The sequence below is a fragment of the Chiloscyllium plagiosum genome, unplaced genomic scaffold (genome assembly GCF_037043375.1).
Source record: "Chiloscyllium plagiosum isolate Xiang-an unplaced genomic scaffold, Cpla_swu_hap1 HiC_scaffold_5, whole genome shotgun sequence".
Lineage (NCBI taxonomy): Eukaryota > Metazoa > Chordata > Chondrichthyes > Orectolobiformes > Hemiscylliidae > Chiloscyllium > Chiloscyllium plagiosum.
Window position 1 is genome coordinate 94611288 of NW_028270143.1, and position 16604 is coordinate 94627891.

The 16604-nt window shown below is 41.5% G+C and overlaps 1 protein-coding gene across 20 annotated transcripts in view; it reads left to right on the plus strand.

Annotated features, from left to right (window-relative positions):
- Positions 1-16604, plus strand: part of svila (supervillin a) — a 339560-nt gene that overhangs the window by 225500 nt on the left and 97456 nt on the right. For 16 of the 20 annotated variants that reach the window (XM_087987490.1, XM_087987491.1, XM_087987489.1 and 13 more), the window contains 4 exons: positions 797-1046; positions 4876-5449; positions 14925-15156; positions 15802-15855. In XM_087987490.1, coding sequence (XP_087843616.1) covers positions 797-1046; positions 4876-5449; positions 14925-15156; positions 15802-15855 — 1110 coding nt within the window. The remainder of the gene's footprint in view (positions 1-796; positions 1047-4875; positions 5450-14924; positions 15157-15801; positions 15856-16604) is intronic. The other 4 variants (XM_087987481.1, XM_087987488.1, XM_087987498.1 and 1 more) reach the window with 1 other exon arrangement.

The following is a 16604-nucleotide window of genomic DNA, read 5'->3' on the forward strand; positions in this document are numbered from 1 at the left end:
GCGAAGGGGATTTAGCGAAGGTTTACATCAATGACCCGGGGGGGGTGAAGACGTTTGTCAGAGGAGGAGTAGTTGAGGACTCTGGGTTTGTACTCGATGGAGTTCAGAAGGATGGGGCAGTGGAGATCTGGTTGAAACTTACAGAATACTGAGACGCCTGGATAGAGGGGACGTGGAAAAGATGCTTTCATTAGTGGGGAAGACTAGGATCCAAGGGCACAGCCTCAGAGTGAAGCAACAACCCTTCAGAACCTATAGGAGAATTTCATCAGCCAGAGTGTGGTGAAACTGTGAATGCCATTTCCACATAAAGCTGTGGAGGTAAGTCATTGAGTGTATGTATTCTTGATTGATGAGAAAATCAAGCTTTAGGTGTAGGAGGCAGGAGCATGAGTTTGAGAAACAGATCAACCACAATCGAATGACAGATCAAACTCAATGTGCCAAATGGTCTAATTCTGCTCCTATACCTTATGGTCTTATGGTTATTTGTATAGCTTTCAGGAATTTGTTTGTTTTTGTCTGGGACATCCTAATGATTTAGATTGTTATTGTTCAAGCTATATTTTCGTACGTACATAGATGTATTTCTTTTTGAAAACCTGTAACAAAATAAAATGTTTACCTTTTCCCAAAATGATATGGTTCTAAAAAATGATTTTGAACTACCAGGAAGCTGCATGCATTTTAAGTGATGAATGTGAAGTTCTAATTTTAGAGAGACATTTTTGGGACAGGGACTATGTAAGTGTACTGCAAAATGATGACCTAAATATTAAACCAATGCACTTCCTAGACTACAAGCATCTGCACAGTCTGCTGCAGGGGAACAGAAGGCAAGTGAAGCCAAAGAATTAGCAGAACAAGCCCAGCCTGAAGAGCCAGACATGTCCACACTCAGCCTTGCAGAAAAGATGGCTCTGTTCAATCGTCTTTCACAACCTGTGACTAAAATAAAAGCAGCAAGGAGTAGAAGTGATACTAAGCAAAGACGATCAAATTCTCGATATCAGACTCAACCAATTACGCTGGGTGAAGTTGAAGAGGTATGTGTTTCCAAATTATAGTGACATCTAGTGTTCTTATGCTTATAGACCACCTTCCCTGCAGAGGGTCAGAACTTGAATATTATTATTGAGGAAGGGAAGGAATTCATTGAAAAAGATAACTAAATGATAATAGTTTCGGAAGCAAGCGCTCATTTCATGTGGCAATGATGTCTTTGAAAGGTGCCAAGAATGTGTAGAAATAGCTGCTACACCTTGATTTGGATCAAATGTTCCTTGAACCCAGTGATTAGCAATAGAAATGAGGAAAATAAATGTTGCTTGAATGAATATTTTTTAACTTGCAAATTGGAGCCCTGCTGTCTGGCAGCGAAATATAAATGCTAGATACTGTACTACAATCAAACATAAACGAAATGTCTCTTTAATGTCATGGGACAGAGTGAAGGAAGAGAAACCTGAGTGACGGAGTATTTAAACAGTTCCAAGCATTGCTGTTTTGATAAGATGCTGGTGTTTTTGTAATTACAATAAATCTCTTCATCTATACATAGAATTTCATGAGAAACAGTGGAACATCACCAGGTTATTCCTCTGGATCGTTAGATAATCAGTTACAAATTCACATTTGGTATAATATATTGCTATTCTGTGTATATTTTAATAAATGTGTGGATTTTAAAATCTTAAACTATATCTGCACACTTGGTTTCATTTTTAAAAGAAACTGAAACTTTATAAGAAAGTAAAAGGTGCTGCTTTGCTCTTTTTTAATCCCGAGGATAAGAATTTTATTACAATGCAGCGAAATCTGAAGCTGGTTGGACAGTAAAATACTGTTCATGTACAAACTTTGCTGCTACGTCTGAGTAATTGTAGACATCCTGATTGAAATAGTGAGAGTTGTATATTGTTACATTGAAAAATTGAATTAGTGTCCCAGAGCTTAGTTGGAATACTCCTAAAGGTCACACAAAATTCGGAATTATCACATTTTTCAAAGAACTGCAGGTGCTGGAAATCAGAAACAGGAATTGTTAGAAAATTTTAGCATGTTTGATAGCATCTGTGGAGAGAAATCAGAGTTAACCCAGGGTTCTGAAGAAAGGTCACTAGACCCAAAACATTAACTCTGATTTCTCTGTATAGCTGCTGCCATATCTGTTGAGATGTGTCAGCAATTCCTGCTTTGGTTTCATATTTTTCAAAGCTTCATCAAGTAAATTAAGTTGGATATATTCTGAGTGATCTTTGGTTGACATACCAGTGTGGTACTGAGTGGTTCAATGTCAGAGACATCATCTTTCTGATGGGATATTAAGCTGAGACTGCAGTAATCCTCTCTGGTACACATTAAAGCTCCCATTGCACTAGAAAGAAGAGCAGAGGAGCATTGTGGTGTTCTGGGCAATACCGTAGTCCCCCATACCCGCGGTGGTTACGTTCCAAGACCTACCACGGAAGCCAGAAACCGTGGATAGGTGCAAACCCATTTATTTAAATGGGAAATGTGCCTTCCCGGCAGCTCCCTGGTGCCTGGTGCTGGAACGTTCCCTATAATATGCTCGGGCCATGATAAACCGCGGAAAATAATTCTGCAGATACAGGTGTCATCCTGTACTTAGCCTTTTGAACTGCAACACTAATACAGCTCTGTTAACTCGATGCTGTTGTAGTACCTCCATTTGTACAAATTGACTATCATATTTCCCTAATTTGCAAGAGGACAAAGTGTGTCATTGACTGTGGAGATCTTGGGTGTCCTAGGTGCTATAAAAAAACTCATTGCTGATCTCCTTCTCCTTCTCCAAATTTTTTCCTGTTCATTTCCTCCCCCCTCTTTTGATAAATGTGGATGGTGAGAAGTTGATTCATTATGTATTGTCTGAGTAAAATGGCATTCAAAGCTAATTTAATTTCAGTACAGTGTTACATGTATATAAGTATAAAACACCAGTTTGGCCTCAACTGGAGTATTGCAGGTTGTTCAGGATACCATGCTTCAGGGAAAAAGTGAAGGCATTAGAATGGATGCAGAAAAGATCCATGAGAGTGGTGTCACGGATGAAGGTTTCTCCTTGCATTGAAAAATTGGACTCTTCGGCTTAGAGAAAAGAAGGTTAGAAGATTTGATAGAAGTATTCAATCATGGATATGATCAGAGTAGAAATGTACCCATTGGAGGAAGAATCAGGAACTATAGATACAGACTTAAAATAAGTGGCAAAAAGAGGAATGTCACAGTGAGGATTTTTTTTCTCACTCAGTAAGTGGTAGGAATCTGAAATGCATTACCAGAGAGTATGATGGAGGCAGAGTCAACTGAAGCTTTCAAAAGGAGTTAAATCATTATCTGAAAAGGAAAGATTTGCAGACCTGCAGTGAAAAGACAGGAATCCTTAGCAAAGCTAAAACCGTGAAGATCGGGGGCAGCTCTCTGCAGATTGAGTCATATCTGGCACAGAGTAAGTTGGAGATCCATCATCTCAGCTGAGGGATATCTCTGCAGGAATTCTTCAGGATGGTATCCTTGGCCCAATCATCTTCAGCTGCTTCATCAATGACCTTCCCTCCAACAAAAGGTCAGAAGTAGTGATATTTTCAAATGATTTCACATTGTTCAACACCATTCATGACTGCTCAGAAACTGAAGCGGTCCATGTTCAAATGCAAGAAGATCTGGACAAGATCAAGGCTAGGTCTGACAAGTGGCAACACTTGTGTAGCGTAAATTCCAGGCAATGAAATCTGAAATAAGAGACAATCTAACCACAGCCCTTGACATTCAATAACTTGGAATACTGCAGCAGCTAACTCGTGTCCTGACTCCCCAAAGCCTGTCCACCACCTACAAGCCAGAAATCAGAAGTGTGATTGAATACTCCCCGCTTGTCAGGATGGGTGCAATTCCAACATCTTGGAGAAACTTGGCACCATCCAGGGCAAAGCAGCCCGCTTGATTGACAGCACTTCCAGAAGCATCCACTCCCTCACCACCAACTCTTAATAGCAGCAGTGTGTATAATCTACACGGCGCATTGCAGAAACTTCACCCCAAAGATCCTTAGGCAGCGCCTTCCAAACCCACAACCACTTTGATTTAGAAGGACAAGGGGAGGAAATATGTGGGAACACCACCAACTACAAGTTCTCCTGTCAATAACTTACCATGGTGATTTGTAAATATCTCTCCGTTCCTTCACTGTGTCCGGGTTAAAATCCTGGAATTCCCTCCTCAATAGCATTTGTGTGTCTAACTACAACAGATGGATTACAGTGGTTCAAGAATGCAGCTCGCTATCATGTTCTCGAGAGCACCAAGGGAGAGTTAATGAATGTTGGTCAGTCAGTGGTATCCAAGTGAATTTTAAAAAATTACCACTAGGTGTATGGTCTCCTTCCATTCTATAACAGTTATAGGAATCCAAATTCAACAATAAAGTACTTAGGATGTTGTGCCAATATTTATTTGTTTTGTGATTTTAATCTTAGAAAGATTAGGAAGGTAATTGTACATTTTGTTTAATTCACTCGTGATGTAGACATTTCTGGCTAGATAACCATTTATTGTCCATCCCTAATTGCCCAGAGAGCAGTTAAAATTCAGCCACATCACAGTGGGTCTGAAGTCACACAAACCAGGCCTGATAACTATAGTAGATTTCCTGCCCGAAAGGACCAGTGCACCAGTCAGATTTTTACAACAACTGTTGCAACTTTAGGCCAGTATTTTATTCCAGAATTCTATTGAATTCTCACTTCATTACCCGCTGTGAAGGGATTTGAATCCTTATCAATGATTTATACAACAATATGTTTAATTTCACATTTTAGTGTGTATAAACTTTTATCTGTCTTTTTATTGCAGGTGCAAAATGGCAATGAAATGATAAGGCCTTTCTCACAGTCTCGGGTCAGTCAGGCAGCTATAGTCTCCACAGCTTGTGCTGGTGACCTACATCTTGGAAAGTCTTCCATTGCTGAGAATAGTTTACATGCTGCCCACAAGTCAGCAGCAACCTCTTTTGTTCCCTCCCACAGCTCACTTGTCAATGCTGATATATCAAGTACGAGTGTGCTTCCCTCAGAATGCATGCTCCCATCACAGGAGAGATCCTATGGATTCAGTGGCATATTCAAAGAGGCCGATGATGACAGAAATGATGAGACAAAAGAGATGCTGCAAAAAAGCAGCATGTATAGTTGTAGGCTTGCAGAAACCGATCCCCATGTAGCAACTGGGAGGAATATGGATAGTAAGCATGAAACTCCAGAAAGGGACCGTGGGGAGCAGCTCGACCCAGAAATCTTGCCACAGACAGCTGAAAGGAAAATGGTTATGAAATCCGAAAACATGCATGAGAGTTGGGAAAGTGAAGAGAAAAGCTTTGATGAAATTGTGAAAGTGGAACATGATATGAAGAACAAGCAAGCTATTTCAGGTAAACGGTTCTCAGTTCTTTCTTTAAATCAATGTTTGCTGTTAAGGTTGGTGCCTGAGACTTTTGACTGAGTGCATAATTGCTGGCCTAAGAAATGAACATATATTCTAAGAATGTCTCATTTCGCATGAGTGCTTTTTTAAGACCCAAGGATATGCACCATCAGAAGCACATGGAGTAGGGAGAAAATGTATAAGTTATTCTAGGAGGGCTTAATTATCACCTGATGAAGGAGCAGTGCTCCGAAAGCTAGTGCTTCCAAATAAACCTGTTGGACTATAACCTGGTGTTGTGTGATTTTTAACTTGGATTATCTTAAACCAACTCCGTTAGAAAACAGACTAAAAAATGCCAGGCACATGTCACTAAGAATTCATGTGTGTACTGAGAATGGTTAGGAAGGCTTTGCCATAAAATACAATTTACATCACAGAAAAATTTAAATCTGTGCTGCTAGTCTTTGGCAGTGCTATTGCTCCATGAGCCTTCTCCTACCTGGTTTTTATTCCCGAATGTCTTTCCATTCTGTTCTCCACCATATATTGCTCTTGCTTTCCCTTAAACACAGCTACTTATTCACTTCAACTACTTGTTAGGAAATTTCATGTTTTAATACTCTCTTGATAAAGAGTTTAATCAATATTCTTGCATACTGATGTTAAATGTAACAACTCAATCACTCCACTACCTTTAGTATTATTCAAAAAACAAAATATCAGCAGTTCTCCAGGTACAATTAAACTAAGTCTAAACTAAAGACGTATTCTTCACATAGGATATATCCACATAATCTTTTTGTTTTGTTTAGTTAAGGTCCAGTCTTGGATACCTCGATGTGTGGGGCACCCTGAGACTTGCCATCTCGTACAAAAGGAAATTCTTCATGTCACCATCAGGACCTTATCCAGTATGCATGCCAGCCTAACCACCCACCTGTCAGAACCTGTCATAGCACTCCTGGACAGAGTAGATTCTGTAAATTTGTTTGCTCTAGCAATTCCAGACATGGTATATCCTCGTAACAGTTTATTAATTTGTGATTTGGATAGTCATTTCTTCCTCTATCTACTGTGCATGTGCCAACCATGATTCCTGGGTCACTGGGACCATTTTCTGGGGAGGTGGCACCTACATAAGTGGGACAGTCTGCACCTGAACCAGACTTGGACCAGCATCCTTTGCAGGTGGGTCAGCTAGTGCTGAAGGGAGAAGTGTAAACTAATTTAGTTGGGAGAGGGGCACACAGTGTTCATTCAGTAAGGACCCAGCATACTTTATTGAAGGAACAAGCGCAGAGGGATTTCAGCCATGTTGATTGTAAAGGGAGTAAGGCAGGCTGGATGGCCCCTACTTTGAATCTAGGAGTATGTTTGGTAAGACATGAGTTAATGATGTGGATCAACATATAGAATTGAGATGTTGTTGCCATCACACATGTGGATGAGTAAGTGGCAGGACTAGCAATCCAACATTCCAGGGTACAGGATCATCAGGCAGGAGAGAGAAGGCTGTAAAAGAGGGTCCTCTACTTTTGTCATTTACATGATTTGGATATGAGCATAAGAGGTACAGTTAGTAAGTTTGCTGATGACACCAAAATTGGAGGTGTAGTGGACAGCAAAGAGGGTTACCTCAGATTACAACAGGATCTTGACCAGATGGGCCAATGAGCTGAGAAGTAGCAGATGGAGTTTAATTCAGATAAATGCGAGGTGCTGCATTTTGGGAAAGCAAATCTTAGCAGGACTTAATATGCTTAATGCTAAGGTCCTCAGGAGTTTTGTTGAACAAAGAGACCCTGGAGGGCAGGTTCATAGCTCCTTGAAAGTGGAGTCGCAGGTAGATAGAATAGTGAAGAAGGTGTTTGGTATGCTTTCTTTTCCTGGTCAGAGTATTGAGTACAGGAGCTGGGAGGTCATGTTGCCACCGTACAGGACATTGGTTGGGCCAGTGTTGGAATATTGCGTGCAATTCTGGTCTCCTTCGTATCAGAAAGATGTTGTGAAACTTGAAAGGGTTCAGAAAAGATTTACAAGGATGTTGCCAGGGTTGAACGATTTGAGCTAAAGAGAGAGGCTGAACAGGCTGGGGCTGTTTTCCCTCGAGCGCCGGAAGCTGAGGGGTGACCTTATAGAGGTTTACAAAATTATGAGGGGCATGGATAGGGTAAATAGACAAAGTCTTTTCCCTGGGATTGGGGAGTCCAGAACTAGAGGGCATAGGTTTAGGGTGAGAGGGAAAAGATATAAAAGAGACCTAAGGGGCAAGTTTTTCACGCAGAGGGTGGTATGTGTATGGAATGAACTACCAAAAGAAGTGGTGGAGGCTGGTACAATTGCAACATTTAAGAGGCATTTGGATGGGTATATGAATAGGAAGGGTTTGGAGGGATATGTGCCGGGTGCTGGCAGGTGGGACTAGATTGGGTTGGGATGTCTGGTCAGCAAGGACAGGTAGGACCGAAGGGTCTGTTTCCATGCTGTACATCTCTGTGACTCTGTTATTAGTTAAAGAGCCTGTTACTGCAGTAGGAAGGAGGATATTCTGGAAGAGTTTTCAAATGAGGCTTTGTGGATAGAGCTTAGAAATAAACAGAGACAGACACACCACCCAAACAGCATGCAATAGAGGAGCAGATGCATAGACAATTCACTGAGATGTGCAAAATCAATAATAGGGTAACTACATTAGGGATGAAAATGTGTTGCTGGAAAAGCGCAGCAGGTCAGGCAGCATCGAAGGAACAGGAGAATCGACGTTTCAGGCATAAGCCCTTCTTCAGGAAAGGGCTTATGCCCGAAACGTCAATTCTCCTGTTCCTTGGATGCTGCCTGACCTGCTGCGTTTTTCCAGCAACACATTTTCAGCTCTGATCTCCAGCATCTGCAGTCCTCACTTTCTCCCCTAACTACATTAGGGAGCCAAATTCTCTAACATTAATTGGGATAATCATAGTGTAACTGGTTTAGAGGGGACAGAGTTAAAAGTTATTGAGGTGAGCCCTTTATATCAACTCACAGAGATGAATAAGGGATGGTGCAGTGCTGCACTTGATTCTGGGGAAACAAAGCTGGTCCAGCTGACAGTGAAACTGTTTTGGATTAGGGGAAAGCAGATTTTGTTGAAATAAGGCAGGAACTGGCCAAAGTAGTCTGGAAACAATTATTGTTGGGAGCAAATCAGTGGGTGAACCTAAGAAAGTAAAGATCTTTACTCAGCGAGTCGTGAGTTCATGGAATGCCCTGCCAGTAGCAGTGGTGGACTCTCCCTCTTTATGGGCATTTAAGCGGGCATTGGATAGGCATATAGAGGATAGTGGGCTAGTGTAGGTTAGGTGGGCTTGGATCGACGCAACATCGAGGGCCAAAGGGCCTGTACTGCGCTGTATTCTTCTATGTTCTATCAGGAATAGTCAACATGGCTTTGTCAGAGAGAGGTTGTTCCTAACAAATCCAATTGAATTTTTCAAGAAAGTGATTAGGTGTGCAGATAAGGGTGGTGCAATTGATGTCGTTTATATGGATTTCATCAACGCCTCTGACAAGGTACCATATGATGTGCATACCACATATGATGATTGGCCATACTAAATTGCTTATAGTGTCCTGGATTGTGCAGGTTAGGTGGATTAGCCGTGGGAAATGCAGGGTTACAGGAATAGGGTAGATGGGGTTGGATTGGGTGGGATGCTCTTCAGAGGGCCACTGTGGACTCAATGGGTCAGATGGCCTGCTTCTTTGTTGTGGGGATTTACTTACTCTATATGAGAGACTGATAAGGTAAAAGCACGTGGATTCCAGGGTAACTCAACAAGTTGGAACCAAAATGGACTTAGTAGTGTGAGACAGAAGATGGTGGTAGAAAACTGCATGTTTGTTTGAGAGGAGGCCAGTGTCCAGTGGTAGGTCCTTTATTGTTTGTGATGTATATAAACAGTAGATAAGAAAATGTGTAAGGTTTGCGGTTGGTAAGTAAGTTTACGGATGTAATAAAGATTGGCTTAATGATTGACAGTGAGGAAGAAGGTGTTAAATTACAGAAGATAGAGATGGATTGGTCAGATGGTAGATCACCGACAGATGGAATTAACCCTGATAAATGTGGAAGCACTTTGGAAGAAGTAACAAAACAAGGGAGTACTCAATAAATGGCAGGACACTGGGAAATTCAGAGCAATAGAAAGATCTTGGGTACTTGGCAACAGATCCCTGACAGCTCAGGATAGATTAAGATGGGAGTTAAGGCAGCATAAGGGACATTGACTTTGTCAGTCATGGTATAAATTATTAGGAGTCGAGAGTGGGGTGCTGAAAAAGCTCAGCAGGTCAGGCAGCATCCGAGGAGCAGGATAATCGATGTTTTGGGCAATAGCCTTTCATCAGGAATGAGGCTTGTGAGCCGAGGGCATGGAGAGATAAATGAGAGGGGGTGTGGGGCTGAGGGGAAGGGAGCTGAGAGTGCAATAGGTAGATGGAGGTAGGGAGTAATGGTGATAGGTCGGAGAGGAGGGTGGGGCAGATAGGTGGGGAGAAAGATGGACAGATAGGACCGGTCACTAGGGCGATGCCGAGTTGGAAGGTTGGAACTGGATAAGGTGGGGGGAGGGGATAAATGAGGAAACTGATGCCCCTCTGTTGCCCTTTAGCCCATCTCATCCACTTCCCACACCTCCATTCTCGAACCCCACTCCAACAAGGACAGAACCCACCCACCCCAACCCCCCCCAGTCCTCACCTTCCATCCCACCATACTCCGCACACGTCGCATCATCCTCCACCATTTCTGCCACCTACAAATGGACCCTACCGCCAGAGATTTATTTCCCTCCCCTCCCCTATTCACTTTCCATAAAGAACCATTCCCTTTACCACTCTCTTGTCAGGTCCACACTCCCCTTCCCACTCGGCCAAGGACATGCAGGTGTTGAGCCGCCTCTATTGCCATACCCTAACCATCCGACACCTGGAGGAGGAGCGCCTCACCTTCCACTTTGGGGTCCTCCAACCATACAGCATCAATGTGGATTTCACCAGTTTCCTCATTTTCCCCCCCCACCCACCTCCGCTTATCCCAGTTCCAACCTTCCAACTCAACATCGCCCTCATGATCCGTCCTACCTGTCCATCTTCCTCCCCACCTATCCACCCCAGCCTCCTCTTTGACCTAGCACCATTATCCCCACCTCCATTTACCTACTGCGCTCTCAGCTCCCTTCCCCCAGCCCCACCCCCCACTCATTTATCTTTCTCGCCCCTCGGCTCACAGCCTCATCCCTGATGAAAGGCAATTGCCCGAAACATCGATTCTCCTGCTCCTCAGATGCTGCCTGGCCTGCTGTGCTTTTCCAGCACCCCACTCTCAACTCTGATCTCCAGCATCTGCAGTCTTCAGTTTCTCCTAATTAATTATTTGGAAACGAGAGGTTATGTTGGTGCTGTAGATGACTTGGTTAAACCACAGTTGGAGTACAGTGTGCAGGTCTAGGAAGGATGCACTGGAGAGGGTGCATAGGAGATTTTCTAGAGTGGAATAGTTTAGCTATTAAGAGAGGCTGGATAAGCTCAGATTGATTTCTTTAAGCAGAGAAGGCTGAGGGGCCTCCTAACTCAGGTGTATGAAGGACTGGGCTAGAGTGGATAGAAATCAGCTGTTCCCTCTTTTGAAGGGTCAATGGCAAAGGTGAAATGCAGGAGGTTGAGAGGGGATTTGAGCAAAACCTGAGGGTGATGGGAATCTGAAATGCGCACTGCCTGGGAGTTGGGGGAGGGAACCTCATAACATTTGAAGTGTCATAATATACAAGGCTATAGGGTAGATTAGGTGTGTTTTTTTTTTAATCGGTGCAGACTCAATGGGTGAAAGGGTTACAGTAGGATTCTACGACTCCTGAACTTCGGATGCAGTTATTGAACAACTCTGTCGTGATTATCCCAGCAAACTTCATATTTGACTAACAACCTGATGAGCCCTTATTGCCACCTTTGCAGTTTGCTATTCATTCATCCTTACAAGAAAGTGAGATTATTGGAAGCTTACAGTGTTGGATATAGGCTTTAGCCTTAGAGGATGGTCTGCATCTTACTAAAAATGTGATCATCACAACTTACAAGAAACGAATGCATTTGAAAGTGTTATAATCAGCACATGATGCATGGCATTCTTGAACACATAGTTACTTGACATCCATTCTTGGAGGTTCCCTGAGCAGCAAATACCACTTCCAGCTACTTACTGACCAGTTTGAGTATGGTATCATAGCAGTTTTGTATCTGGACTAGTCATCCAGAAACCTCAATAAATGATCACGGAGAGAAATCTATCATCCCTATGCCCTCTGGCCAAATGTGACCCCCGATCCACAACAATGCAATTGACCCTTAACTTCCCCCTCAAATAGCCCAGTAAGTCATTCAGTTCTTTTGAACCAAATAGCTCACCACCGCCTTCTCAAGGACAATTAGTGATAAGCAGTAAATGCCTGTGATGTCCATATCCTATGAATACATTAAAAAACATTCATTGCCAATTGCCATGATTGGCATAACCACAAAATAGGGCAAGTTCCTAGACCACCACCTTCTTCAACAACAACAAGCATTACAGTACACTTATATAGCATTTTTAACATTGTCAAAGGTCACTGGAATGTTAGCAAACTTGATTCAATATTGCGCCACGTAAGATTTTAAGACCTAAAGGTAACCTAAAGGTAGTTCAGCAAAGTGAGAGGTGATGGGTGAACAGGACTTGCTGCACGTTAGGACACTGGTAACAGAATTTTGGCTGGCCTCAAATTTCTAGAGCATGGAATGTGGGAGGTGGGCATAGAGTGCACTGGGATAGTTCAACATCAAGATAACAAATCTGTAGATAAGGATTTCATCAACAGATGAACTGAAGCAGAGAAGTGTCATATGATGTTACAAGAGGGCAATAGGAAGTTATGGTGATGTTGCAGATATGCGTTTGAAAGCTTATCATTATGATACCAGATACTCTGGTTCCCTCTCGAAGAGTTGTCTGAAAGAGGGATGGACTCCTCAATAAGGGAATAGTTTGTGGTAAAGACCCCCCCCAAAAAAAAAGCCTTTTATCTTCCTGTATTCGGTAGACAAAAATTTCTGCTCACTCAAAACTGAATGTCGAACAGCTGCTTAGCAGTTCCAAGACAAGAAGATGCCGTGAGACATGGTGGGAAGATAGAACTGGCTGACATTAACTTGTATATGAAAATGAAGGCAACAGTTTACAGTGATGTCGTTGAAGGATGGAATTTAGATGAGAAATAGAAGGGAACATCTTTGAGAGATACTAAAGCAGATGGAATGGGGACAGGAGTTATTATTGGTGATTATCTGGCTAGAGTTAGATAGGTAAGAATTGAACAAAGCAACAGCAATCGCATCCAGTTGGACAGCAGTGGACAGGCATTAGAAGAGGTCACAGTGATTCTCAAACCAGACAAATCGAGAAGCCTCAGCAGGTTTTCTGAACCCACTGACCTGCATTTCTATCAGTGCTGACTCAATGACCAGTATTTTACCAGTCCTTAGGCAATTGGCTGAGATGTGGGAAAGCATCAGGACCATGTCATTTTGTCAGCAGTAGGATAGCTGTCAGATTGACTATCCACACAGGATCCCAATAAACCTACTTGAGTGCTTACTTCTGGGCCACTTGTAGCCTCTGCCTGCCTTTTACCTGGGATGAACAAGACAACTAACTGAAACCTCGAGCTGTGTAGGGGTTCTCCTTTTGTGGGTGCTCTGCAGTTAATGGCATCAGTGGCTGCTGCACAGTAGAACTGCTTGGGTAACACAAACCACAAACACTCTCCCTGGGTTGCTGCCTAACCCCAGCATCTCCCCAAACTCTTTCGACACACTCCACGCCTGCCCAAAGGTTGAGGAGCCCACTGCCCCCTCCCTCATGTCTGCAGTCTCAGTAATAGCAACCAGTAGGCAACTGAATTGGGGTCATCTCCCACTTTTGACCTTGGTAGCAGGATTCCTGCCATCATGGGAAAATGATGTGGAGGAGCTGCTGTTGGACTGGGGTGGACAAAGTTTTAAAATCACGCAACTCCAGGTTGTAATCCAACAGGTTTATTTGGGAGGACGAGCTTTCGGAGTGTTGTTCCTTCAGGTAGTTGTAGGAAAACGTAAACCCAATATGACTACAGCTGTCTTCTCACCAACATTTTACAGTCATAGTGTCAACTGCAAGTTCATACAAAATGCATATGAATGGAATTGTAAACATGTACATGAAATGGTTTGTGCGGAAACTGGGAAAAAGAATTGCATTGATGCATGAGTGATGCTATGTTGAGAGTGGCTAAGATATCTTGTAGATTTGAGAGATTGAGTAGAATGGACCTATAGGCCCAGGAGTTTAGAAGGAGAATCCTTTAAGATTCTAAGAGTAGTTTGGAAAGTAGATGCTGAGGTGCTTGTCTTCTGGCTGAGAGTCTAGAACTGAGAGAGTTGAAGTCAGCCATTTCGGATCAAGACGAGATGGATGTTCCTCTCAGCAGAGTTGTCAATCTTTTGAATCTTCTTTCATACAAGGCTGTAAATGTTCATCATTCAATATATTCAAATTAAGCTTGGTAGATCCTTGGCATCAAGAGATCTGGGGATTGAGTGGATATTAGAGTAGAAGATCAGAGATGATCTTCTTGAATGACTAGTGAGTATAATGTACCAAAAGACTTAATCCTGCGCCTAATTTTTATTTGCTGATGCAAATGCAAAAGGTGGTTTACTCTGCAGTTGACTCCATTTTGCTTATGTATAAGTGCTTGAAATGATCACTGGGTGCTGATGTTCCATTCCCTCCTCTCAAACACACAAAACTTGCTGCCAAAACAAAGGATTCTCAAAAAATTCTTTATGTATGTCTTTGCTGCTTGTGGTATTCATATACAGTATTAGCATAAAAGCTGTCAATGTGCTGTGAGCAGTGAATTTACTACAAACAGACAATTAAACCCATGCGCAAATGTTAGCTCAATGAATCACATGGTTACGACTGAGCTGATGGTTGTACAGAGGCTGCGGCCAAAATACATTATTGCTCCTATTAAACAGACAAACTCTACAAGCACACTCTTAACACAAATATTGTTTACACAAAACTTGGTTGTGTTGAAATTGATAGAAAATATATTTTCTGTAAAACCAACACCATAAAAATTTATGCTTCACACAATATTTTGTAGTGACTATTGAAGTATTGCGCTTGAAGTGAGACGCAATGAGAAACTTAATAAAAATGAAGTCTCTTTTTACTGTTTTCTATAAATATGTCAGAATATTTGTTTGTGATTGCGTGTCTGATGGACATACTCTAAAAACAGATGAAGTTTAAAAGCAAATTGAAAATCTGTAAATCTCTTAATCTGGCAAATGTATGAAAGATGTTTGTATATTATTTATGTTCATGCTAATGTGACATTGTTCTTGTTGAATAGAGTATGTGGAGCATGCTCCTGAAATGAAAGCAGAATCGGCAGCAACGTTCATTGCATCACAGGTTTCTGCTGTAACATCCTCCAGACTTGCACATCAGCAGCCAGCCACACAAATAGAAAGCAAGGTGCCTTATGATCATCAGTTGGAACTAAGTACCAAAACTGGCAGAACTGAAATAAGTGACGGGATCCCAGAGTACTCTACTGGAAAAGCAATGTCTATTAAAGAAAGGTAATGATGAACTAATTGTGCAATATTTTATAATAGTCTAGATTTGTTATCCAGCCGCATGCTGAGTTTTAAAATGCTGCTGATCTCCAAATGGAAATATAAATGTGAAATATTTATATATACTGATAAATGGTTTAGATGTAGTACCTTAATGCATGCAGACTTATTCTTGTCCTTTGTTCTAGTTTCTTGATGGCATTGCTACCTGTGAGGTAATGTATACATTGCTTTGCGGTTTTATAAAGTAATCATGTTCAAATATTTTGCAGGAGACAAATTATGCGTTAACTTGATGTATCTTAGTTTAGTGGACAAATCAAATGTATAGTTCAGTTTCACTTGTGACCATCTACTGAAATTTTAACACTGAAGAATTGTAGCAAACTATTTTTCACTAGGTGGTACTAACAAGAATGCCTTTTGCTTTATCAGACTACTAAATGTTTTGCAAAATTCAGCATCTATACTCAAATGCTCTCTGTAATAGAAATGCTTAGAGATTAAAATATTAGAAAGTATTTTGTAATTAAAAATCATTGCAACAGTTTTGACAATAGGAGTGTTACAGGCATCTGTGTGCTGCATATAATACAGCCAGATCATTGGTTTTAAGTTTTCAACCACTGAACATGTTCTTTACTTTAGAGGTGAAGACCCTTTGTCAGAACATATTGCTGACATAGACTTTGAGCCACTGATGTAAGTCTGTATTTTCTTAGTGCTGGCAAACCCACTGTATTTTGCTGACATTTACTATTTAAATTTTAGTTCGTCTTCATCTTCCTCCATTTTCTCACTTTGTTTTTGTGTGCCTCTATCTGATTCTTTTTCCCTATGTTATGTATGCTTCTATATCACTGATGTTTTGCATGCACAAATAGGTAAGAGTCAGTCATTAAGCCAACAGGTTCCTTCTGGTGAGTGCCATATCTGTTTGTTTTCATCCCTCTCATTTTCTTTCAGCTTTTGAAGATTAGTTTATCTTTCAGCTTTATGTTTTGATGAAGAGTATATATTTGAAATCCTTATGGATACTGACTGACCCACTATGTACTTCCACTATTTTCATCTCAGATTTCCAGCATTTTTTAAGATTATTTTTACTTTCAGTGTGGTTAATATCCAGGTTAGCAATTTGGCGTACAGCTGTTTTGCAGATGTAGATGCTGATGTTTTGTTTTGAAAGCTGCAAAAGGTACAATACTTTAAAAGCTTGAATTATTTTTGTAAATGTTTATTTTAGAGTGACCTTCCAGGGATTACTTTTGAGTTAATGCAAGCAAGCACCAATTTCTGATGCAAGTCATTTGCGAAATCTTGGCAATCTTCCAGTAGTACAGCATAAATGATTGCTTGCAGATTCTGTTCACTATATTTGGTAATTGATTTCTCGTGTCCATAACAAGGTCTTAAATTTCTCTGTCCACAAGCATTGTTCAACACTCTGA